Here is a 26,743-nt window from a genome sequence, read left to right as displayed (position 1 = left end):
GGTAGCACTGTGTGCTCATTTGCATGTCATTTCCCAGAATCCTTTGCTGCAGTGGAAGCGCTGTGTGCTGGGTGATAATGATGAAAGGCAGGGCTGCAAACCTGTCTAAGACATGCAAATGAGCATACAGTAATATTTCCATTTGATTCTCTCTCTCTCTCCAGGACATACTTGAAAACGAGCGTTAACTCTCAATGTATTACTTCCTGGTGAAACATTTTATAAATAAAATAATGAAATAAGAGATCACATATACACACATACACATACAGAAATCTCACACACACACATACAGAAATCTCACACACACATACACAGTGATCACACACACAAGGAGATCATACACAACTCTCCCACACACAAAGATCTTGCGCACTCACACAGAGATCATATACACACTTAATAGCTTGTTTTAAATTGACTCATTTTGTTTGTAGCTTTGGAAAAGGGGCCCATATGGCCCGAGGTACTTATAGGGCTTCCCGATTTGCTTCGGCCTTCATATACTGCTCCTTATAACTCCTCCCACAGCTCAATTTAACCGCTCCCTATAACTCCTCCTGTTGCTCCATACAACAGATCCCTGTAACTCCTATTGTTCCATATAGCCCTGTCTTACTTGTGCCAAAAGGACACCTGCTATGAATTATGCGTCAATTTAATACAAATATTAATTATATAGTAATACTTGGAGCTTAATACAAAGATCCCAAAAAGATACAAGAACACATGAAGTGCAGACTAAGAACACGTTTATTGGTCTCTTTATTTTAAAATCTGGCATCCCAATACTGGAACTGTATTATATCCCCTAACACTCCTAACTGGTAACATTGTCCATCTACAAAGGAAATATTAAAAATAAAAGCAAAAGGGTCCTGCTGTCTGTTTAACAATGGACTCAACCTACGAAGCATTACCCAGGCTATTGGACTGATTGAAGATTATAGCATAATAACAAAGGCTGATTGTGATAATGATAAATACTATTGGTCAGAAATATCATAAAAGTGCAGTCGTGTGTGTTTGTATGTGTATATATAGTGTATCTCTTATCTTATCCGGATCATATACATCCTTGTAAAATTCCAAGAGCTTCTTGATTTAGAGAAACACAGTGCTAACATACTCTGTGTGGAGTTTCCAGCCTTAACCTGCAAAGAATATTCGGAGTTACATGGTATTTACTGCTGTAATAAATATGAAACCTCAATTAGGGAGAGAATATGGAACATTATTAGAAAGTTGCGGATGGATTTGTGATGACATCATAGTGATGTCATATTCTGGGAAGAGACAAAAAAAATGTGTTTATAAAAACAAGAGAGAGAAAAGAAACAGTTCAGTGAAAGGCGAATTGTTTCAGGGCAAATTTGAGTAAAAAAGTTATGTATACAGCGTTGGGGCGTTCCCACCAGGAGCCCGAAAATGAGGCAATAACCCCAATTGACATTACTCATGTCACAACATACACCATGCCCAAGTTGTGACCTTTCACTCAGGCTTTTAGCCCCTTGGCTTCCACAGAAACCAGCAACTTGCTGCAAAATAACGCACCGCATGCCCCCCTCCCGCCCCCCGGGGTCAGAATCACCCAGTAATCTTCATTGTATCTCTCCGCCTGGTCTACATTCCTACTTAAGATGCCATCTTATAATACAGACCAGAGTTCTGGAGGTGACAGCACGTACCCAAACTGGTGATCACCCCCACCCCCTTGACCCTGTCACTGCTCTTTGTGAGATCAGAGTGTCCCATGAGTAATGAGCTCCTCATTACATGGCTCCATCTAAAATTCTGAGTCTCCTCCCTGTAAGTTTCGCGCACCTACAAATGAGCGATCTGTACAGTATTAAATATCTACTCTCATCCCGAATTTATATCACTAAGCGTGCACTACAGCCCCTCTGGCACTGGAGAGGTGAAAGAAGCAGTTCATATTTGGACCTCGCTCTTTACTAGAATTAAATATGCTGTAGCATAAAATCACACTGAGTATGACCGTACTCTGGAAACCACCAGGGCCTGTTGAGCTTGTTGGTGGCATCCTTTTAAAAAGCGGACAACTTTTTCTATTTCTCCTTTCCAACAATGCAATTGCTGAAGTTTGTATTTTTCATATAAAATTGCATCTTCCTCTGGTGGGGCCGGAATGTGCTGCAGAGTGTGTGTCCATAACACAGAGAAGTGTATATGAATACCAGACAGAGCAACGTATATGTAAATGTACATGTTATGATGTATACCTATAATAAACAGCGCAGTGTATACTGTACAGCTCTAACATGCAGAGCGGGCTATATCTGTATCTTGCACAGCAATGCATCTCTATAATATTCAAACCAATGTGTTTCAGACCCCCTTGGCATTGAAGGGATTAAAACTAAACAGAGAAGCTCTTCCTGCTGGTCATTACCATGGGGCATTGGTCAGAAAGCCGGCATTGCTACTGCAGACTTTGGCTTCTGAGTCCATATGGAGATACTCAACATCTTTATACAGCACAGCATATTCATTATCAGGGGCAGAGAGCATATCTAGATACTCTGTATCATTAAACAATGCAACACATTCTGAAAGTGTATAGAGATGCTCTATATCATTATACAGTGCAGCATGTTCATTATCAGGGGCTGCAAGTGTATATAAATACACATCATCACTATACATTGCAGCATTCCATATCAGTGTATAGAAATATTCAGCATACTTATACAGTGCGGAATGTTCAATATCAGTCTCATGAACTGTGTGTTCATTATCAGTGTATAAATACTCGGCATCATCATAATGCACGCGTGTTCATTCTCAGTGTATAGACACTATGCTTCAGTATATGTATATGTGAGTGTACATGTGAATGTGTGAGTGTACATGTGTGTGAGTGTACATGAGTGTGTGAGTGTACATGTGAGTGTGTGAGTGTATGTATACATACACACACAATTTTCATTACCAGTGTAAAGATACTCAGCATCTCTATACTTAGCGGCATGTTCATCATCACTGTATAGAGATTCACAGCATCATTACACGGTACAGCGGGGTGATCAGTGTATAGATACGAAGCATCATTATACAACACATAAGCCCCTACCTCATTAAGGGCAGATGCACCTGATAAGGCGGTATTCACACCCAGTCCTGATTCATTTTCAGGGCACCAGACGTGCAGTCATATTCAGTATCATTATTTAGTGCATGTTATATTTTTCTGCGAGTGGAGACGCTGCTTCCATACATATCAAGGACCGGGGGGGGGGGGGGTGGGAGGGGGGAAGGAAAAGTACAACTGGAAAGACCATGAATCCCAGTGTCCTGTGCCAGAGAGCTGTTCCTGTTAATGCCACTACGCAGTCTCATGAACTGTCTTGCACAGCTCTGATCCTAAAGGGCCATGAGACATTTCCACGGAAGTACCGAGGCTCAAACTTCCGAGTTGAGCCAGAGATCGGGTTCTGTACATTTCAACCGAGACATTCTAGTGAATTTCCCAGCAAAAAAAAGGGAAGTAGTGAGCTGCACCCCAAACCCCAGCCACCTCCAAAACCTAACCTACATATCCCAACCCTAATATAAACACCAGAGAGAGCAAAAACAGCATTTTATACCAGGCCTATGACATTAACGAATCAGAACGCTCCAGTGTGGAAAAAGCAAAGACCTAGTAATTCTGGCTCTGCTGGTGCCTCATCTGAGGCACAGAGCATTCTGATTAGCTCAGACAGTCACGGGTACAAGTAACAGGTCACCCTGCTCACCCGTCAATCAGCTCTCAGAATGTTCCATTCATTCAATTCTCAGGGGAGCTCAGCTCACACTTTAATGTCAAACATATTATGTTATGCAGATTTCTAGCACAGACCCTGATATATAATAAGTTATTAGTGTTCGTGGCACCTTCCTTTTATGAGATACAAAGGTATTCCACTTACAGGTTATGCTGAAAAAACAGGTCAGATCCTGCCCTCCTTTAACCCACATGAGGAGGGTGACACTAACACCATCACCTTGTAACTGAGGCAAATGGGATATTCTGCTCTAGACACAGAAGGGCAGTGGGTGAGTTTGGGTTCACTCTCGCAAGTCCCTTGTGGGTCACCAGATACAGGGGGCAGCTGGTGAGTCTGGCTCCCCTCTCGCAGGCCCTTTCTGGGTCACCAGATACAGATGTCAGCGGGCGAGTCTGGGTCCCCTCTCGCCTGACGCTGGTCACAGGAGTGAATCGTCTGTGCAGCCACCTTCCAGCCCGTATCGGAATTCCTGAAGATTGGACACGCCGTAGAAGTGGATAAAAGCTGCGGCCACAACCAGGACGTGAAAAATCTGGTGGGACTGGAACTGCAGAGAGGGAAAAAATGAATGAGCAGCTGGAGGGACTCGTGTATATAAAAGGGACATGGGGACCACGGAGCAGGGTTACACAGCAGCCACGTGGTGTTGGGAGTCAGGGAGGTTACATGGGACCTGTGTTTTTTTTTTTAACATGGGAAGCACGTGTTAGGGGGGCAGGGATGCACATGGAGCACGTGTTGGGGGGGCGGGGTTATACGCGGAGTCCGTGTTGGGGGGGATATTCACGGAGCCCGTTTCAGGGGGAAAAACACACGGAGCATGTGTTGGGGATACACACCGAATACGTGTTGGGTTCACACACGAACCCCACCTCCCTGGTACCTAGGAAACCACTGTCGAGCCCATAGTATACTGTACTCAGGAGTTCAGTCTCAGGTTGCATGGACCATGTGTGAATGACAAGAGGGAAAAGTCTTGAAAACCCGTACTTACCCAGATGTCAAACTTGCCGGGGAAGAATCGCTCTGGGATTCGTGCTGCGTATAGTCCAGCTCCTGTTATATACATAACGGCCATCAGGAAGAACCAGCCCATCTGACCCACTGTGGTGGCCTTTACAAAACCCTCTGCGATGGTAAAATGAAGGGTGGGCACAATCCCGCTCAGGCCGAGCCCCAGGAACACTCCTGGCGATGCAACACATAAGAGCGGTTACCTCAGGAGACATATCATATCCAGCATTGTGTCTATAAAGGCCCTCCCACTGCTTTATAGTTGCTCATTAACACCTATACTTCTCTGTATATAATGCACATTTTCATTGACGTACGCAGTGGCTGTACACACATTTTTATTACAGACTGATCAATAGGGCACAGTTTCTTGAACACACCCCTGTATACCACACTGCAGGCTGCACTGGAAATAAGTATGAAGACAACTATCTATTTATATCTTATCCTCTCAGACTGTCCGACCTCCCATAGAAGCACACCTCTAAACCCTCACACACTAATCCCACCACAGTGCTCCCTGGGGTCTGTCCTGAGCATCATGAAGATAGGAGCACATTACCTGCCCTTGTCGGCCTGTGCTTGGGTGTGGCAAAACGGTCCCACTGCGCTACCACGATAGCAGTGATGCCCAACACACAGACAATGGACAGATAGATGAGGCGTGGCTGAGGGGAGCAGTAAAAGGAGTAATAGAGCCAGGGAACGAAGCTTCCCATGATCAGCAGGGCAATCCCAGAGTAATCCAGCCTGTGGGACACAGATCAGCTGTCACACGCACACAACGCAAGCCTTAAAGGAGTGGGAAAGTGGGACTATACCTTTAATAGGCTAGCAGTAAGGCTGATATGTAGATATAGATATATTATATATGTTTGTAAAGTGAAGCCAGTTCACTGAAGTTTGGGGTTCAATACTATATCAATGTGTGTGTGTGTGTGTGTGTGTGTGTGTGTGTGTGTGTGTGTGTGTGTGTGTGTGTGTATGAGCAGTGTAGACATTATATATAGGTGTGTGGATGAGCAGTGCTGGAGGCAGCAATTACTTAGCAACGCACTACAGGCCTGTCTGGCTCAGGAGTTAAGTGAAGCCCCTAACCTCCCTCCCACCCCACTTACTTTGAGAAGGTGCGGGACACTTTCTCGGAGTGACAGTACACGGTGTGGAAGAGCCAGGAGAAGCTGAGACACAGCACAGCCCCCAGAAAGAACATCCCAAATACAACCTTCTCCTGGAGAGGGGCCATGAAATACATGTTGGGTCTGAGCATGGTCAGAACTCCCAGGAAGAGGAATAGCACGAAGCCTGTGGGGGGGGGGAAAGACATGTTTGGTCAGAGAATCAGCCAGAGTGAAAGGCGAAGGGAGAGTAGAAAGTCCAGAGAGAGAAGAAACTCCTAGAAAAATAACCCAGACAGAGAGAGAAGGTAGACTGCAGGGAGACAAAATATAAGCATTGCTAATTAATGGAGTTATACAGTACTTATTGTGAGGGTGCAAGTTGAAAGATTTTCCAGTGAACACTACGCATTTCATAAAAGGTCATTACTGAGCAACCAGTCTATGTCACGGAGTCACCCTCCACAAATCCCTTCAGTCTCTGACCTAGTAAGTGAGTCCATATGTTTCCAGTCTCTGTGTGTATCCGGAAGATGCTCCTAAAGCAGGCTCTGAATGATGGCATCGGGGGGCGGTGACCATGCAGAAGGTAATCGTTGTCCTTCAGCCAATCAGGGAGCACATCATACGGGATGACCCGCCAACGCCCTTCCCAGACCTACATCAAGCCAAGGACAAGAAATAATCACACAAGAGGAAGACAGAAAAACAGTAATAAAACGGTATAATAATACAGTATTACAGAGGTATACACAGGTCATTATGCACAGTATAATAGTAATGGATTATCAATTATTATTATTATACCGTGTACAAAAGTGACCTGTGTATACCTGTATACACGGGTCAAATGGGTTTAGGCTCTGCCCAGTTGGGGTTAGGTTAAAACTTTCAGAGAATTAGGTTCCATCAGCTGTTAAGAAAAATGTAACGTTTCTCTGTTCGGCCCTCCTATGCCAGTACAAACAACTGGGGACATACCAAACCAGATCCCTTTTTAAAATTGTAGGGGGAAAAAAAAAAAAAAGACGATCCATAGCATTAAAAATCTGATGAACAGGAAAAACATCCCAGCTCCAAATGGAAATACAACAGAGGAATGATACCTGCTAAACCGGAGTATAGATGGTAAATAGAGAGTAGGTGCACTAGGAGGAAATTAATGGAGAGAACAGAGAGAGAGAACCTGTCACGGGACAGGTAAAACAAAACAAATTGCATGCACTCTGACACTGCAAACAGTGATGGCAAAGTCAAATTACAAAAAATTCTAGCTGGTACATGAGGATGGCATTGCCTGAATGTAGCCAACAGGAGTTACCTAGAAAGTAATCAGCCCTTGGGAGTGTAATGAGAATATGAATGTACATTAAAAACATGAATTTTATTCAATAGTCACTAAAGATATGGAAGATCAGCTGATGAATAGTGTCAATTACAACGCAAACTGTTAAGCACACAGTCACTGTGGGTGCTACTCCACTAGGATACATGGTACACATACAATAATGTGTGTAGATATGCAGGAGACTATAGTGATGGTAAGCTCTAATGTTCCCTGGGCTTTAATAACAGTTACATCCTTTTGAAAAAGCGAAACGTGCGCCAAGGGTAGACGTCACCAATGACATCATGCATTATGCGATCGATACCACTCCGCTGAGAGAGCTAAATCAGGCAGCCTACGCACCAGACACATTGTGACACCTGCAGCAGGCGTTCTCTCAATCCCAGTGTCGGCCCAAGGGTATGATTAGCCATAGCATAGATGTTTGCTCCCGTTTTTTCATTAGTTCATTAGCTTATCTGCTGCAGGCATGCAGACTCCTCCCTTACACGTGGCCAGGAGCCACCCGCTTCTTCCACAGTAGATGTCATGAGGGTCCATTACGCCACTGCACACTTCCGTCCACTCGTAATGATGGTCCTCTGGGAGATGCAGCAACAGTAGTGGAGGCAGGGTCGTGCAGGGAGTGCCAGAAACCAGTTGTACCTGTGGCTCTCACTAGGGATCTTTAGATAGTTACGTACTACCATCGCTGAGGTGGCCCTGGAGCAGTCTCTGGAGAACAGGTGGCTGGGCATGGTCAGGGCGACCTGTGAACAAGACCTCTGCCAGAGCCAACTATATGCAGCACAAAGACAACTGAGGCAAAAGAAGAGAGGTATCTACTATATATTGCCTTCAAGAATCAACTGACCTGTGTCCTACCTTCAGCTAGAGGTGGTCTTAATCCCAATGTTATGTACCGACATGGTGGGACTCGAGAGAAAATTGACTAATTAGCCTACACAGCAGACTTATGCAACAGAAGGTGAGCACACATCAGAACAAGGCACTTACCTGCTTATAAGCACACATATCAACATAGAGGAGCCATGATATCCTGTTAAAAGAGAACCTACCCACTTGACCGGTAGGACACAAATAACTGCTGTGAAGAGGAGAGCAGGGAGCCTTAGAGGGGCTGGAAAACCGATTGAAAGTTTTACACTACCACCAACTGGCAGGGCTTAAAGCCCCATTCGTTTGTACTGGCATAAACGTGACAAAGAGAGGAAAGTACGGTTTTTAAAAGAGGTTCAAAATGGAACATGCTGTATAACTGCTGGATGATTAAAAATAAAGGAACTTCCTCCAATGTTCAATATTGTTCAAAACACTTTTTTTTTTTGTTGCCATGACGTTAGTACATATACATATGGCACACATATACCCAGCAAACGGCATAAACATACTGCATGACACATGTACACGGCACATACATGTCATGCAGTGCACATACTGTATGATATCCATATACATAACATACTGTATGACATGTACACAACACATACACAAGACACATATTACTGTATGACATACACATATACTGTATGATACATATATTCCATGTGTCTTGTGTATGTCGCACACACATAAAATACTTAGAAGAACCCATTCCTCAGTGGCTCAAATAAGCCCTCACCTTGTATACAAACTCCTCCATTTTCTCCATGGCATGATGAGCCTGAAGGGGCAGTGTCAGTACCCTCACCTCCTCTTCCTCCTCATCTTCCTCCTCATCTTCCTGACACCCTTTGCTCACTTGGCAATCATCCCCCTGCAAAAACATAGCACACATATCAGTGTCATGACAAAGCAACTGATAAAGAAAAGCTGACAATTTAATCTCTGACATGAGCAAATGAGAAATGATGTGACGGGAGAATTAAAGCTCATGGCCGCAGGAGCATCTGGGGAAATGTGATAGAGTAGTGGATGCATGGAACCGCTTTCCAGGAGAAGAGAAAAAAAAACAAAAAAAAAACAGCAAAGGATTCTAAATTCTTTGTAATAAATCACAGGAGAACTACACGATTATAAAGTTAAAAAAATAAAATAAGGCATGGTTCAAGGCTGTGGCCCGAGAGAAAATACACACACCTCTGGTATCCCAGCTGACATTTTCAGTGACCATGTACTAGTGTAGTGTAAGGAAAGACAAAGCACTCAAGTCAAGCCATAAAGTTTTACATTTAGAAACTTTAACCCACAGCAATTTCTGGCTGATCTTACCAACTGCGCCTGGTACAGAATCAACATGATACCCGACCCTGATTCTGCGCTTGTTTTTTTTTGCATATAGTTCTCTAAACTCTGTGATAACCATGTCCCAATACGCCGAATAAGAGTACAGGGAGCCCATCTTCTGTAGGTTACATCCAAACCTTATTGCGCTTTACCATTTTAGGGTTGCCTTGTGGCAAAGATACAATGTAACTGGCATCACCAAGGATCTTAAAAACTACAGATGCCTACGGAATACATCCAAGGCAAACAAGATTAGCAAAAGACCAATATTACTCTGACAATCTTTATCAAAATACATCAAATCCAGCTAATTTATGGAAGGTCATCAACAATCTATTCCAGCCACCAACAATCATCTAATATCAAAAAGGATGATACTACACTGACAAATCACACTGACATTGTAAACGCATTCAATGAATACTTTGTGGGGTGTGCTACTTCCCTACTATCAAAGAGAAATCCTAACTACAATCATAAAGCGCAACCTCGGAGAATCCCTGTGGCTAAGTCCATGCTGCCACAGACCGCGCGGGGGCGCGATCAGATTGCCTTACGGCATTGATCGCGCCCATAGACCGCACGGGCGGCGGCAGGAGGGGGTGCGCATATCGCAAGAAATCAGTTGAAACTGATTTCTCCGCACGACGGGCAGGTCATGTGAGCGGTTCGCTCAATGCGGGCGAACCAGTTCCGTGATGCCCCTGGGCACGCCCCCCCATGGCGCGTCTACCATGGGCCAAAAATGCACCCGCTTCACGCCGGTGACGTCACAGTCTTCACACGCCTCCGAGCGGGCGAAGGCTGTATGGCCTTAGCCTATAGCTCCACGCCTTCTGAACAGTGTTCACAATTTTCAATGTGTCCAGTATATGAAGAGGCGATTACACATGCACGCCTAACATTAAAACTAAACAGGCAATGTGGACCTGGCCTAGTGCAATGAAAGTTCCTACCACTTCGTGCCCCAGTCCTTGCCTCCCTAATCAACTCTATTTTGTCTTCAGACCATATCCCACTGACTTGAAAAACCTTCAGAGTTATCCCAGTCTACTAAAAGTGAGGACAAAAACATTGTCTCCAAATACTGATCTAAGTTTCCACTCCCAATTAAGTGATTACTATACCAAGACAAATTTCCTCAGTAAACTCCAATCTGGCTTTCGTCCAAACCACTCCACGATAACTATCCTCTTATAAGTTTGCAATGAGATTCGGTGTGGAATAGAACTGGGACAACTAACTGGTGCAATGTTCCTAGATTTTGCCAAGATGTTTGATACGGTTGATCATGTTATCTTGTTAAACAAGCTTCATTGCTCTGAAATGGGGGAGCATGCTTTAAATTGGTTTCACTCATACCCATCGGGTAGATCCCAATTTGTGTCTATCATGGGCTCTAACTCCAACCCCTTGGATGTCAACTGTGCCGTCCCGCAAGGCTCTGTACTGTCTACATTAATGATCTATCTACAGCTTGTAAGGCAGCTTCAATGCTCATGTATGCAGATGACAATCTTAAATGCACACAGCCCTAGTCTCACTAACCTTGGAAATGTACTTCAATCTAATTTTTCAAGACATAAATACTGGATTTCCCAAAACAACTTGTTTTTAAAAAACAGTAACGGTGGTATTTGGGAATTATAGAAAGAAAAGAGGAGGTAACAGTTCTCATGGGGCAACAGAGCCCATGGGGGTGGCCAACACACAAATGCAATCATGTGAACAAATGTTCAGGTCACCTTCAGCAGAGTTCAAATATTCCATAACACTTTACTTATGAATTAGATATCTGTGCATGTTCTCCTCTGCCAGTGTTCTTCTCCGTTCTCAAACTAGCGGTCTGCGAAGTGCCCCTTAAGTACTCACAATAGCCATCTGTGCCAGTCTCTCCCCCTAGTAATCACAATAGCTTCCTATGCCAGTCTCATCTCACAGTGCTCCTCTCAGTGCATTTCACTAGCTACCCATGTCAGCCTCTCCCCTGGCAGTGCCCTTCTTAGTACTCACGCAATTTGTGCCAGTGCTACACCCTGGCAATGCCCTCCTCAGTGCTCAAGCTGTCTGTGCCAGTCTCTCTCGCCTGACAGTACTAATCTCAATGCTCACACTAACTGTATGTGCCAGTCTGCCTCCTCCTGGCAGAGCCATTTAGTAGAACATATAGAACACCCACAAGCTCATATTGAACACCCAAAAGAGCCATTTAGTACTCACACTGGCTGGCTGTGCCAGTCTCTGGCAGTGCACCCTCGGTACTCACACTGTCTTTGCCAATCTCTCTTTCTTGACAATGCCCTCCTCAGTACTCACATAAGCCATCTGTGCCAGTCTGTCTCCCTGGCAGTGCCCACCTCACATTAGCACCTGTGCCAGTCTTTCTTCCCTGGCAGCACCTTCCTCAGTACTCACACTAGCCGCCTGTGCCAGTCTCTCTCTCCTGGTCATGCTCTTGTCAGTATTCACGCGAGCTGATGCCTCTCCCGATCTGTCCCTTCCTGCTTTCAGGAGCGGCCCCAGCTCTGCTAGCTCCATCTCTCCACGGCGGCTGCTGGGCAGGCCTGGCTCCTGCCCTGCCGAGGATGCTTTGCAGGAGGCCATGAGGCTGGTCTCTGGGGGAAGGGGGGTGGGAAGGAAATGGGTAGGAGGGGGAGGTGAGGTGGTTGGATGGTATTGGAGGGGCTCCCTTGTGCTCTCTGGAGGATGTGGGATCTTAAACCTGGAAATAAGAAGCAGACGGATCATCTTTGCCCCTCGTATAAATATGTTATATGTTACTGCAGTGCAACCTACTCTAGCACTTTTACATAATGGTTGAGGTTCAACTGTGTGTATGTGGTAATACAGAGACAAAGTAAGTGAAAGCAATGTATTGGAGTCAAACTATCAACGTTTCGGTCCACTAACTAAGGGACCTTCATATCAATCTAGATCTATCTCTATATACAGAGATATAGATATAGATAGATATATACACAGACATAATCGAGATATATATATATACATATACACACACACACACAGAGTAAAATCTCTCATCGGAGAGGGAAGTGGTGCAAGGTAAAATAAGGTATCAATAGAAATGTTAGCTCACAGGGTGATGAAATACCAGCACCAGAAAAAGTGGGATTTATTGATCCATCACACAAACATATCCTGACGTTTCGAGCCATGCAATTTATACCAAAAACCATGAGAAACAAAACAGGGGGAGGGGTGTGTGTTGCTAGGCAACAACTGGTGAATGACAGTAAAAAATGGCATCTGAGGGCAGAGCACGGAGGAAGAGTGTCAGGTAGGAGTAGAGCAAAAATGGGGAGCATATAGTATCCATGTTCATATACAACAATAAAGCATTCAACTCCGATACACTGTGTGGTCTCATGTATTACAGGAAAAAGGAGACCAAAAGCGCACCAGCACAAACGGAGCAGGAAGGACCCAAAACAGAAAATAATTAAAAGTCCCCTTTTAATTATTTTCTGTTTTGGGTCCTTCCTGCTCCGTTTGTGCTAGTGCGCTTTTGGTCTCCTTTTTCCTGTATTGCATATTTGTAGCTGCACAGCCTGCCTGCCTACCTACTACCAGGATGTGAGTATTGCTTATTTTCAGGGGAACCTGCCGATGAGACTGAGGGTGAGTGGGCTTGTACCATCTACCACCTGTCTTCAGGAGGATAGTACCCATACTATTTCACACTAAGTACTATGTTAATTATTAGTACCCTGGTTTAGTGGTTTGGCTTATTTTTGTTCAATACACCTGCATTTGAGCGCTTCAGCTATTTTCTACATTGGTCTCATGTATTGTCTAATGTGGGGGGAGGGGGGGAGAACATAAACTGGAGTAAGTGTTCATAAACATGGGAACAGAACTGCATTGCACTGTAAATGATAAGTGTGTGTGTGTGTGTGTGTGTGTGTATGATATATATATAGATATATATATATATATATATATATATATATATATATATATATATATATATATATATATATATAGTATTATGGTTTAGCCTATCCCATAGCCTCTCTTGCATTCCCAGTAAAATCAACCCCACACTGATGAGACCCATCAAGGTCGAAACAGCTGTCTGTGGGTGGTTTTCTGGGTATGCACCTTAACCCTGGCTGTGCTCAAAGCTGTGACCATGCAGCAAGCTTAAGCCTATAGGGAACCATGTTAAAAATGGTTATTGAGGCAAAAAGTGACACTGTGTGCTCATTTGCATGTCATTTCCCAGAATCCCTTGCTGCAGTGGAAGTGCTGTATGCTGGGTGATAATGGGGAAAGGCAGGGTTGCAGACCTGCCTAAGACATGCAGATGAGCATACAGCTATATTTGCATATATATATATATATATTTGCATATATATATATATATATAATAGCTATAGTGTGTGTGTTATTTTTGTTATGTGAAAGCGGTGGTATTTGCCCTGGAGGACTTGGTCTCTCCCCCCGCGGCGACACACAGCGGTTTTGGAGCATGAGTTTCCCTCATACAATGCCTATATTGTTTGGATTCTTGTGAGTTTTGAATCGTCATGTCCATGTTTTATTAAGTTTTACTTACGATATTACACAAAGATCGGGCGCTTTTTCTTCTCTTTTTTTCTGAGAGAGATATATATATATATAATGAATATTTACCAGATGTTGGTCCGGGAAATAGAGACAGCAATCAGCCAGGTAAGTACAAAAGAACCGTATTCACAATGAATACACGGCACTGCATCCAACGTTTCGGTCAGCAACACGTGACCTTACTCAGGAAGGTCACGTCTTGCTGACCGAAAGGTTGGATACAGTGCCGTGTATTCATTATGTGAATACAGTTCTTTTGTACTTACCTGGCTGTGTGCTGTCTCTATTTCCCGGACCAACATCTGGTAAATATTCATTTTATGTGTGCATATGGGATAAGCATCAGAATCCAGAGAATGGGGCAGAGGACACAGCACACCTTCCTCTCTGGATTGTGGTGGAGTATATGTTTTATATGTCAATATATGATGGGTGCACTAGCCCATATCTACTTTTATTATTTTGGGTCAGGTGTGCTACCTGGCTTCTTTTTGAGATATTTGTGTATTTACTGCTGTTGCCTCTGCTTCTGTCACACAAAATATGTATACAGATACAGTATATAGATATATAAATACAGTATAGACACACAGATATATTGCTTGTATATCTTTATGGTATACAAATACAGTGCATAGATATTTATATAATATTTTAACTAAGCTACCACACGATGTGTGTATAATATATATATATATATATATATATATATATATATATATCTACATGCACACACACACATATATATATATATATATATATATATATATATATATTAAAAAATGAATATACGATACCGTTCTGTGATTAACAAAATGCTTTTATTTGTGCTAGCTTTCGAGATACACTGATCTCTTCTTCCGGCGGTGTTACAATGAATAAAGCAGAAAGGGTTTAACTTAAAAACAGTGCATCTTGTAATATTATCAATGTTAACATTTCAAGATGAACTGTTTAAGTTAAACCCTTTCTGCTTTATTCATTGTAACACCGCCGGAAGAAGAGATCAGTGTATCTCGAAAGCTCGCACAAATAAAAGCATTTTGTTAGCCACAGAACGGTATCATCTATTTATTTTTGATTATTAAGCTCGGCTAACACAGTACAGATATATATATCTATCTTTATAAAGTATAGATATATGTAGACAGAATATAGATATACATCATACTGTATATGGATACAAATATAGATATACAGACATAGTATATAGATACAGTATATCTATATAATGTAAGTACCCCTGTCACGTGAATATATATATATATCCATACAGTATATACAGTCTGTGTACCTAGATACATGTATTTATATATGTAACTAAAGCATTCTAAGTATATATGTATTTAATGTATTTACCGCACACACGATATAAATATATCGACTGATGCAAAGAGTGTGTGTATCATGTATTTACCGTCCTCACCTCCGCTCCTGTCAGATCTCTCAGGAAGCCCCGCTACACCAGAAGTGACGGGTTAAGGAAACAGCGCAACTTCCGGCACCGGACGGGGCTCGCGGGCAAGGGAGCCCTAGCTGGGGCGCGTGCACGAAGAACATCAATGCAGGCCCACGAGAGACATGAAGATATTGGGGGAGGAGATTAAAAATAGGAGTGAAAGAGGCAGGCACCCAGACCTGAAACAGGCAGGCACCCAGACCTGAAACAGGCAGTCACCCAGACCTGAGAGAGACCATATCACCCAGACCTGAGAGAGACCATATCACCCAGAGCTGAGAGAGACCGTGTCACTTACAATAAAAAGCCTACCAGCAGGTACTGACATGAACGAGTCAAAATAATGAGCACCAACAGTGTATTGAATAAGGGTCACAGTGTTTGTTGTTAAGATAATAGAATTTCAGATATTGGTGAGTTCAATATATATATAATCTCTCTCTCTCAACAAGAAAATGCCTGCTACAGACCTATGACGTAATAAAGAACCTAAGTCAGAAACATTAGCCCAATAAGTAAAAGGTTACTGACTGTGCTAGGGATAATATAATTAATTGAAACAAAAAGAGAAAAAAGTATCCCAAAACAGCACTCGGGTATACAACAAATTGAACAAATATATTGAAGAACACGTCACATGAAACACATAATAAAACAGTCTCTAATACCTCTAAATGTGGAACATATCCACATAGATGCCCTAATGAAGATTGATACCACTTGCTCTAGCCAGTATCCTTTGCAGTGTGGGTGGTGAGGCATGCAATCAGCCCCTAGACAAAGCGTTGGGCTACTACCTCTGGATAAATTATAGGCAGTTTACTCGCAAACTTTTCTCTGCCATCACATTTCGCTATAGAGACTTACCTCCTCAAAGAAACAAATAAGGTTAGTTTGGCATGACCTATCCTTCATAAATCCATGCTGACTATTACTAATAATTTTGTTTTCCATTAGGTATTCCTGAATATTATCCCGTATTAAAGTAGTTTCCCCACTATTGAAGTCAGGCTTACAGGTCTGTAATTCCTCGGTTGTGATCTAGCTCCCTTTTTAAATATAGGCATCACATCTGCTTTACGCCAATCTTGTGGTATTGAGCCTGTGGAAATGGAGTCCTTGATTATTAAATGTAATGGTTTGTATGCCATTGGGGCCAGGTGCCTTATTTATTTTAATTTTATCAAGCCACCTATGAAATTCTTCCTCAGTTAACCAATGGTTTGTTAATATAGAGGTTGTGGCTTCCTCCTGCGGCACTACTATTGCAATTTATTCTTCCCTGGTAAACAGAGAGATAAAGAATTTGTTTAATACCCCTGCTTTTTCCTTTTCTACAATAATCTGCCTGCCCATCTCACACTGAAAGGGTCCTATATTTTCTTTTCTATTTTTTTGTTATTAAGGTACCTAAAGAACTTTTTAGGTTTGATCTTACTTTCTATTGCAATCCTTTTTTCGTTATCCATGTTTGCTACCGTAATTTGATTTTGCCCTTTTGCAACTTTTGTTACATTCCTTATAATTCTGATACGATGCCTCCTTCCCTTCTGACTTCAAGAATCTAAACGCCTGCCTCTTCTTTTCCATTTCCTCCACTACCTCCTTTTGTTTTAATGCTAATCTCATTGCCCCAGTCTATGTCTGGATAATTAAAATCACCCATTATGCAAACATAACCTAGTTTTGATGTCTTCTTAATTTGCAAAAGTATATTGGCTTCGTCAATCTCGCAGATACAGTATTTGGTGTTTTATAGCATATCGTTAACAACATTTTCTTTACATTTTTTTTTTTTTATAACTCAAATTTTATTAAAGTTTTTCGTCATTAATCAATACAGCTTTACCTATTCTTTACGTCAGAGCAATTGTTCAAATAATAAACACACTTATACATAAAAGAAAACATGAACCTAAATCGGGAAGGGGGGGGGGAGTCCAAACTTCTGCCTCTTCATTTTCTGAATCCAACTTCACTACCTCCGAAGTTCTTGAGTACGTCTCCCACTGTAAGGATCGTGGAGCCATGCCGCCCACGAAGCGTTCCCTGCTTACCTCTGACCGCACCCGCTGTTCCCGCTTTCCCCGCCGGCCAGGACGCCTCTCCTTCAAGGACCAGTCGTCATGCAGGTAGCACCCCGCCCAGGTTCTAGTGCCTCTCTTCCCGCTTCTGCCTTCGCTCACGCGGTAGCACCATCAGGACCCAACGCGCATGCGCAGCGTGCGATCGGCGCATACAGGACTCGCGCCAGCAGCCCAACAACTCAGTACCTCCCCACACCTCTCCTGGATCTCGGAACAGCCAATAGCAGCCATCATTGCTGAAACACCTCCACACCACCTCCTACCTCATTGGTTGCCTTCTCCTTTATATGCTGTGCCACTGGCACATTGACTGAGTATAAACATATGTTGCGTAGTGTTCACTGCTGCTTGCCTCCGAAGTCTTGTCTTGCTCTTGTTTGTTCCTAACTCTCTGTTCCTGACTCCGGCTTTCTATTGGACTCCGCTCTTCTCTACTGACCCCGGCTACTCTCGACGATCAGCACCTCTCCAAACCCTGACCTCGGCAATGTACCTTGATTACTCTCCACTTTCCAATCCGGACCACGGCTTATAGTACCTGCAACGATCTGCTACTCTCCAACCTCGACCTCGGCAAGTATTACGACTATCCATACCTCCCCAATCCCGACCCGGCTACCTCGACGATCCTACTCTCCAGACGCTCCCTTGCGGCAGTGGGTGGCGTTTATATCTACCCCCATCTCAGCCTTGCGGTCACACATTGTTTGTGGTGAGCACTGCGTTACACCCACGTGGCCAGCCTCATCGACCTCTATCGAATTTCCTGCTCTATGCCTCTTTAAGGATATTCCTCATCATATCTTTTTATTTATTTATTAATTTTTTTCCAAGTTAATATTAAGTCAGCGGAGAACGTGTTTCCCAAACTATCACCGCAGGATTGTGGTTCCATCCACCCCCGGGATGTCTGTTTGCACTAGCCACATAATCCAGACTTTTAGAAATTTAGCACCAGTATCATTTACCAAATTTGTGAATTTTTCCATCTGGCATACAAACCAAATTCTATTCCTAATTGCGGGAATAGTTGGAATTTCTGTCTCTTTCCATAGTGCTGTGATCGCACCCCTCGTCACAGTTGCAAAATGCACTATTAGTTTACTTTGCGATCTAGTGAGCCCCTATACTGGTCTGTTTAATAAGAACAGCCAGGGGTCTAGTGGGATTGTTAGGCCTAAAAGCCTCTGTAGCCAATCTTTAATTTGCTCCCAGATGGGAGACACCAGAGGGCAGGACCACAGCATATGTCAAAGATCTGCCTCACCTCCACATTGCTTTGGGCACAATGGGGAGTATCCTGGAACAAATTTAGATTAGTTTCTGCGGGGTGAGGTACCAACTCATTAATACTTTATACGCGTTCTCCCTTAACATTGTACATATTGAACTTTTAGCCGCAGCTATAATTATTTTGTTCCATTCCTCTTCCTCTAGCATGTCCCCTAGGTCCTGTTCCCACCGTGTCATATAGTTCAGTTTCTTTGTGTATGCTACTCCCGAACAGACCACCTCTCTGTATAGTCGAGATATGAGTCCCCTAGTTTCTGTTTTTTATATACAGAGTTTCTAAAAATGTGTCAATTGGGGCTGGGCAAAGATTTGTTGTAAAATGCTCTGATCTGGAGGAATCTAAAAAATGCGGGATGTCTTTTTCTGACTTTATTCGTTCAAATGTTTTGATGCTTTTTCTCCCCTCCAGATCTTTAAGTCTAAAAACACCTTTCTGTTTCCAAATTAGAAAACCTCTGCTGTTTAAACCTGGAGCGAAGTCTGGAATCCCATATATTGGGGCCATTAATGAATTCTTTGTCATCTGTGAACATCTAAATTTAGACGCCTCCCAGATTGCAAGTGAATTGGTCATTGAGGACAGCGGCTCTTTAATGGATTGATGAATCCGTTTTGGGGTCCAAATCAGGTTGTGCAGTTCCAATGGAGCACATACCTCTTTCTCTAATTCTAGCCATCTTTTTAGGCTTGGATCTGCGTGTCATTGTAAGATTTGACCTATTGGGCCACTTTGTAATAAGATAACAAGCAAAGTACCACTAGCCAGCCAATGTTGGTCTTCTTAGAATAATTCCATTTATCCTTGGTCTCTTGTACCCCCTATAAATTTGGATATTAATGACTGGAGCGAGGCTAGGTCTTTATTTCTTACTGGTATTGGGAGAGTTTGAAATAAATATAAAATGCGAGATGCGAGGTAGAAGATTCATTTTTATACAATATACTCTGCCCATCCAGGAGATTTTGTACGTGGACCATCTTCTGATATCTTCTCTTAATGTTTTTAATATTTTAGGGAAATTTGCCCGATAGAGGGATTTAAAATGATTCGTAATTTGCACTCCTAGATATCTAATGGACTCAGGTTGCCAATTAAAATTGAAGTTGATTTTTCTTTGCAATTTTACCTCCACTTCTAGTTTCTCTACATGTTCATCATTCACTTCATAAACATCTTCCCTTATAACAGGTTTTATATCAGGTTTAACATATAAACATACTCCACCTAGTCTACTATTTGCACGATCCTTCCGAAAAAGTTTTTTTTCAGTCTGTACTATTATCTTATCTGCTCTTGTCTTTCTATGTGAATTGGGTTTAGTCGTTAGAAGTTTTCTAGTATTATCTGTATTAAATATGGGTGTCTCGCTGCTTGCCAAACTCCCACTTGCCCCCATTCTACCTCCATGACCCCTTGCTATTTCCCCATCCCCATCTATTCTATTTAGTTCGTTATCTGCTTCTTGTCCCTCCCCCCTCCATCCTAGTGTAAAAAATCTCTTCCAACCTTTTTAACATTCTCCCCCCTAGCACAAAAGATCCCTCTACATTGAGGTGCAATCCATCCCTACCATAAAGATAGCACCTCTCAGAAAAGGAGTCCCAGGGCTCTAAAAACCAAAACCCTCCTTCCTACACCACTTTCTTAGCCATGGATTAACCTCCCTAATCTCCGACTGTCTTCCTGGGGTAGCACATGGAAAGGTGAGTTTAGGTGTGTTTTTGGTGCCTGAGGTACAGGGAGATAAAGTAACTTGCCCAAGGTCACAAAGAGCTATCACAAGGAATTGAACAAGGTTCCCCTGCTTCAAACTCTGTGTCATTGTTTTCTGGGTCAGTGCCTTTACTTACTGAGCCACTCCTTCAGCATGAATGTCACCAGATGGCACCCTGTCCAGGTGTCACCCATCCTGTTTATAAATACATGGTGTCTCCATCAAACACACTTTGCTTGTTTCTTTTTTCTTCCCTGGTTTGGTTGATTTATGATGTCACAAAGGGAAAGTAACCAATCACCAATCACAGGGCTGTAGGGATGGGCCAGTGTCCCCTTTCAGGTTCAGTAGGATTTTGGCTGGATCTTTGAGCCACATACATTAAAAAGACACAGGCGTGGTGGGGAGCAGAGGCAGTGCCAGTATATACCTGACAGATATATCATGTCTGTATACCCATATATATAGATATATATATATATACTGTTACCTGCTGTCTATGGTTACCTGACACCGTGGGAGCGGCACGCCTTAGGTAAGGACAAGCTGTGCTTCCGTCTGACTTTACGTCCTGAGCTAAACTATTATGTTTCAGTTTAAAAGAGCAGTTCCACGTTATAGAATATTTCATGTTCAGATTGTGATACATAACAATGAGACTGTGATCCATTCAGAGCACTTTATTGAAGCTGTGATAAAATCAGGACACAGAATTGAAGCTGAGAAACATTCAGGACACAGGACTGAAGCTGTGATCCATTCAGGACACAGGACTAAAACTGTGAACCATTCAGGACACAGGACTGAAGCTGTGATCCATTCAGGACACAGGACTAAAACTGTGATCCATTCAGGACTCAGGACTAAAGCTGTGATCCATTCAGGACTGAAGCTGTGTCGTTATATCTAGCAGATTCTACATGAAACAGTTGAATACGTTAACAAATTAAAAAAACAATTTAATCAGACAAAGTTTATGAAAGACTTTTGCTTTTAGATGATGTATAAGAGGTGGAGAAAAATAACTAAAAAAAATGAAAGAAATGACTATGTCCTATAATGTGTGTGTTAAGCAGCTCCTCCTAATGCTCCATTTAACTGCTCCCTGAAACTCCTCCTATCCCTCCATATAACTCCTCCTATTGCCCGAACAAACTGCTCCGTCTAGACTAAGGCTTTGGTCCCGCTGCGTCCGGCGGCGCGCGCAGCCATGTGCGCGTTACTCACCTGCAGGGGTTTCCTCCCGAGCCTGTCCCAGTCCCCCCTCGCTGCACGGCTCACTACGCGCTGTGACGCGTCAGCCGCCAGGGGATGCAAGAGAATTGCGATCCCGAGCGGTGACACGTCACGTGGTGCGCTGGTGAGCCTATCAGCGGCGGGGGTGGGAGCTGGAGCTGTCAGCCTCCAAAAGGTAAGAGGTAAGAGAGGTGTGTGTGTGTGTGTCGACGGAGGGATCAGCTGTGAGGGCATGTGTAGGGGGGGGGGGGGAGCTGCTTACCTTTCAGCCGGCGGGAGCTGTGGAGGGGGGTGTATCGGACGGGAGTTGTGGAGGGGGTTGTATCGGACGGGAGTTGTGGAGGGGGGTGTATTGGACGGGAGCTGTGGAGGGGGGGAGTAGCACTCCGCTCAAACCACGCTCCCCAGCCGCCGCTCCCGCTCCCTACAGCCCGCAGAAAGCCTCAAGTGCCTCTCCACGCGCCGCCTGTCTGCAGTGCGAGCGCGTGGTCTGAGGAAGTGGGGCCTTAGCCTAACTCCTCGTATTGTTCCATATAACTACTCCTATTGTTCCATATAACCTCACCTGAAACCTGTTCCTATTGTTCCATATAACAGCTCCATATAACTGCTACCTATAACTCTCATTGCTCCATATAACTGCTACCTATAACTCGCATTGCTCCATATAAACACTCTTGATATTGTATAATATGAGTAGTGATAAATTCCATTTGACAAAACCTTTAGCAGACCTGCTATAAGTATAAATTGGATCCATGCAAGCAAGTAGCAAGTTAGTGTAACACTCCAGATATGTGTAGTTGAACGTTCTTACGTAGCGTCAGCCAGTGGGAGCTGGAGGCATACAGTATATATCATGGTGCAGTTTACACAGCACCTGAGCCAGGCACAGGTAAATTTGGTCTGACAAATACAGTATAAAGATCAGTGTTGTGATGTGTACAGGGAACCCTGTGGGGTTTGGATGTGTGCAGTAAAAGCGTGAGATAAGGATTGCCTGCGGTTTCATAGCGAGTAAGAACATGCAGACTGGGTGAGACGTAGTTTTAACTTCTGTCTATTCCTGTATTTATATGTATATGTCTCCGGCTTAAATATAACTGGAAGGGAATCCCAGCCTAGATTCTCATGTTTAAGAAAATGTGTTGCTCCGCGCTGGTGCTGTCCCAAAATGATGTTGCATTGTAAAGCTTGGACTCTTGCAGCTGTCTGTCATAGGGACTGCACTACCCCCTATAAAAGTGTGAGCCCCCTGACAGGGGACTCACAAAACAGAAAAAGAAATTGGCAGGAGGTGCATTGAGCAGCTACAAATACTTTTATTAAAAAGACCCCTATAAGGAGTTAACATACAAATTAAAAGATAAAACCAAAGCGTAGGCAATAGTTCCAATGCTAAGTAATAGTATTAACAAATAAACGTACAATTGCCCCAAGTAGTAAGGGAAGACATCAGAGGGCTTAGGTTACACAGCTGGGTGCAGTAGATGTAAAATGGTCCGGACCAACACTGCTCACTGACACGCAGACACCCTCACTTCCCCGAACGGATCCCTCTCTGTAATAAGATATCCATGAAGCAGCCTCACGTGACATCTACGCGTTTCGCACGTAGTGCTTCGTCAGGAGGTCAAAGTTTATTTGTTAATATACCTACACTGTTATTATTACTTAGCATTGGAACTATTGCCTACGCTTTGGTTTTATCTTTTATTTTGTATGTTAACCCCATATAGGGGGTCTTTTTAATAAAGGTATTTGTAGCTGCTCAGTGCGCCTTCTGCCAATTTATTTTTCTAGATTCTCATGTTTACTTTGTTACGCTGGGTTATATTCACTAGACTGGAATTTACTTATCTCCTAATTTAATTCCAGAAAGAGGTAAATCCTGAGTCTCACAACGCCTGCAGGGCTAACGCAGTTATTCACCACAGTATTTGTTGATTCCTTTGCATGTTAGTGTTTGAGATTTCCTGATCTTTATTTCTGCGCAGGGTAAAATTGACGCAAGGTGTGCAGATATTATGATATGTACTAAAAGGTTATGTTTCTGCATGTCCAAACACGTTCAGCAAGTTCAACTTGGCATAAATACTAAAAAGTATTTTAATAGTTTTAGCACAGAATTAAGTTGTTATATCTCAACCCAAAAATATATTTCATTTATATACGTTACCAAAATGTATTATTTTCACAAAATAGATATAAATAATATACTAATAGTTTCTATTTACTAATACTAGTTATAAATATAATATACACAATTCTGTTTTCATTTCAATTGTATCAGTCAGGTATTCAACATGACAAAGCATCAATAATAATTTCAACACATGAGGCATCACACGTATCAATGTATCAAGTCTTCTTACATACAACGTACATTTTTTTAAGGTTCGTATTGAGATATCATTTTAGTACAGTACATATGACCACAAGACTTTTCTAGTTTTACTCGAGACATGGCATAAAGTTTCAGAGCTTTATAGAATGACATGTTCAATTTGTGCCGCAGACTGACTTTGTAACTGCATGTTACTTTACTACGTGTGCATTGTTTTTCCACTCTCACATGCAGAAGTAATAATAATATGATTTCTCTGCAGGATTCCATAAAGTTTCTTGCTGCTCAGAGGATCATTTGTGACATATAAAGGATGGGTCAGAACCAGACAGTTTTTTTCATGGTGGACAACAAGCCAGACGTGGTGTTTGACGTTTTCTCCCAGGCTCTGATTCAGGCCTCGCACAAAGTCAAAGGTTATTTGGGGTTCAAGGACCCCCAGCAGAAGCTGAGAGTCAGCACCAGGACACTGAATGAGGTCTTTCTGGTGACCTTCATTAATTTCTGCAAAGAGCAAGGTCTGGAAGACCGGATCTCCACCAGTAAGATGTCCAGGCAGCAAGAGATCCTGATGGGAGTGGATTGGGTCTGGACCTTGACAGGAACTAGCAAGAGCTCTCGTTTCCAGATAGCGGTGCAGACGGTGCAGCTGGTGGACAGTTACAAACCCAGTGAGATGGATGAGGACCCATATCAGAGGATCCTGGAGAGGTCTATACTGGAACTGGATGACATGAACCGGACTCGATACCAAAAACTCCTGGACTTCTGCTCTTCAGTTGGCCCAAACTGCACGGGCCTGATCCTGGTGTATGGGCTGCCCGGGAAACTAAAGGAGATACGGGGGGTGCTAAGTCGGCACTTGCTGAACTTCAGTGGGAGAAGACCCCATTTAAACGACACAACTCTACTGCAGTATCTGAAGGTGACTGAGTCTTTTATCACCATCAAAGAGATGATGCACAGTTATCTCTGCAATGCTAAAAAGGCCAGTGAGACTGAGCATGTCTATATAACCTTTCTATGACCCTCCAATAGATATCTATATATACACACACACATTATATATTGTAGGTAGGGAGGAGTGGCTCAGTGAGTAAAGACACTGACTAACACTGAGATTGCTGCAGGGGAGCCTGGTTCAATTCCCGGTGTGGGCTCCTTGTGACCTTGGGCAAGTCACTTTATCTCCCTGTGCCTCAGGCACCAAAAACATAGATTGTAAGCTCTACGGGACCTGTGCCTGCAAAAATGTCTCTGTAAAGCGCTGCGTACAATTAGCAGCGCTATACACGAACATGCTATATATATACATATACAGTGTTCGACAAACCTATACATTTGCTCGCCCCGGGCGAGTGGATTTAACCCCCGGGCGAGTAACTATTGGCCCAAGCAGTACACGTTTGGTACTAGGTGGCGAGTAGATTTTTTTGTGTGGCGAGTAGATTTTTTGGTGATTTGTCAACCACTATATATATATATATATATATATATATATATATATATATATATATATATATGTGTATACCATCACACACAATATAGGTATATACATGGTTACACATTTTTAAGTGTACACAGGCAACAGAGGCCCGTGCTCTTCCCTGGTCCAACTTCCATAATCTCAGTTTAAATGTTGTGGTGGTTAAATTAACCACCACAACATTTCAACTGTGATTACCGGAATTGGGCGGGGGAGAGCGCGAGACCTCTGTAAGCACCGGTATCTCCTGCTGCACCATGTATCACCATGGCAACATGTTGTGGTGATGCGATGGCGGCAAGAGGGTCCACGCATTGCAAATTTATAAAAATGAACCAAATCTGCAAGCTCCTAAAATATATTTTTGTTTGATGCATGTGTCTCTTATATTCAGCAAATCAAGGAGATTACATTAGCGAGTGACAGCAGAGTTTTTATATAGGCAACAGAATAAGTTATAGAGAGTAGCTATATGCTGCAATAGGAGGTGTGTAAGAGGGGACTAATCCCTGTTCAGACAAATTGCCTCTAATCCAGCAGTGTGCTGGTTAATTGACCAGCACCTGGCTGATTGGAGGTTTGTTAGAGAAATGGCTCCTCCTGAGACAGGAAGGGGAGACTCCTGAGCTCACACGTGGGCTGAAACAGGAAGGGACAGAGAGGTCTTGAGCAGCTGTATACTGACAGTCAGACAACAAGACAACAAGGGGGAGAACACTTCTAAAACCTGAAAGCTGAATGTGCCTTAGGACAAAAAGGCTACACCAGGAGAGCAGAGAAGGATTCCCCCCTACAGCTACCAGAGAGACAGATAAGACTTTCCTTTCTAAGACTGTTGTATATCTGCACATATCAAAATATATGTTTGGGGCTGGGAAACATGCTAATCTAAAGGGAGTTGTGGACTGCATATGTTTAACTAGAAATACTCCCAAGTGGAACAGAAGCTTTGTTTGACCCTTTATTTGCATACGTTGATGATTTTCTTGTGTTAAAGAAGCAGGCGCAATAAAAGCCTTATTTAATGTCA

General features: G+C 43.1%; 2 protein-coding genes across 5 annotated transcripts; one reads left to right on the top strand and one right to left on the bottom strand.

The window, feature by feature from the left end:
* Nucleotides 1-735: 735 nt before the first annotated feature.
* On the bottom strand, nucleotides 736-15,671 carry ADIPOR1 (adiponectin receptor 1). 2 transcript variants are annotated; one of them, XM_075613897.1, is made up of 8 exons: nucleotides 15,517-15,671; nucleotides 11,916-12,222; nucleotides 8,896-9,030; nucleotides 6,413-6,584; nucleotides 5,927-6,113; nucleotides 5,371-5,558; nucleotides 4,789-4,982; nucleotides 736-4,341 (listed from the first exon to the last, which is right to left on the bottom strand). In XM_075613897.1, the coding sequence occupies exons 2-8, from the start codon at nucleotides 12,102-12,104 to the stop codon at nucleotides 4,213-4,215; spliced, it is 1,194 nt and encodes a 397-aa protein (XP_075470012.1). In that variant the 5' UTR covers nucleotides 12,105-12,222; nucleotides 15,517-15,671; the 3' UTR covers nucleotides 736-4,212. The 2 variants fall into 2 exon arrangements, with proteins under 2 accessions (XP_075470012.1, XP_075470013.1); XM_075613898.1 differs by having other exon boundaries at nucleotides 15,508-15,646.
* On the top strand, nucleotides 15,588-26,743 carry LOC142502647 (rab15 effector protein-like). 3 transcript variants are annotated; one of them, XM_075613902.1, is made up of 2 exons: nucleotides 15,588-15,867; nucleotides 24,490-26,743. In XM_075613902.1, the coding sequence occupies exon 2, from the start codon at nucleotides 24,541-24,543 to the stop codon at nucleotides 25,252-25,254; it is 714 nt and encodes a 237-aa protein (XP_075470017.1). In that variant the 5' UTR covers nucleotides 15,588-15,867; nucleotides 24,490-24,540; the 3' UTR covers nucleotides 25,255-26,743. The 3 variants fall into 3 exon arrangements, with proteins under 3 accessions (XP_075470017.1, XP_075470015.1, XP_075470016.1); XM_075613900.1 differs by having other exon boundaries at nucleotides 15,588-16,437; XM_075613901.1 differs by lacking the exon at nucleotides 15,588-15,867 and adding an exon at nucleotides 21,026-21,179.

Source organism: Ascaphus truei, chromosome 9 (genome assembly GCF_040206685.1).
Source record: "Ascaphus truei isolate aAscTru1 chromosome 9, aAscTru1.hap1, whole genome shotgun sequence".
Classification (NCBI taxonomy): domain Eukaryota; kingdom Metazoa; phylum Chordata; class Amphibia; order Anura; family Ascaphidae; genus Ascaphus; species Ascaphus truei.
Note: the sequence above shows the minus strand (reverse complement) of the source record. Positions and strands in the feature narration are given on the sequence as shown.

Bases quoted from the DNA above. Each gene is read 5' to 3' on its own strand.
- LOC142502647 (XM_075613902.1), top strand. From the start codon at position 24,541: ATGGGTCAGAACCAGACAGTTTTTTTCATGGTGGACAACAAGCCAGAC.
- ADIPOR1 (XM_075613897.1), bottom strand. From the start codon at position 12,104: ATGGCCTCCTGCAAAGCATCCTCGGCAGGGCAGGAGCCAGGCCTGCCC. The intron at 9,031-11,915 runs GTGAGTACTGAG...ATGTTTTTGCAG, and splicing joins GACTGGCACAGGCGGCTAGT to GGGGATGATTGCCAAGTGAG. The intron at 5,559-5,926 runs GTAAGTGGGGTG...TGTGTCCCACAG, and splicing joins GTGTCCCGCACCTTCTCAAA to GCTGGATTACTCTGGGATTG.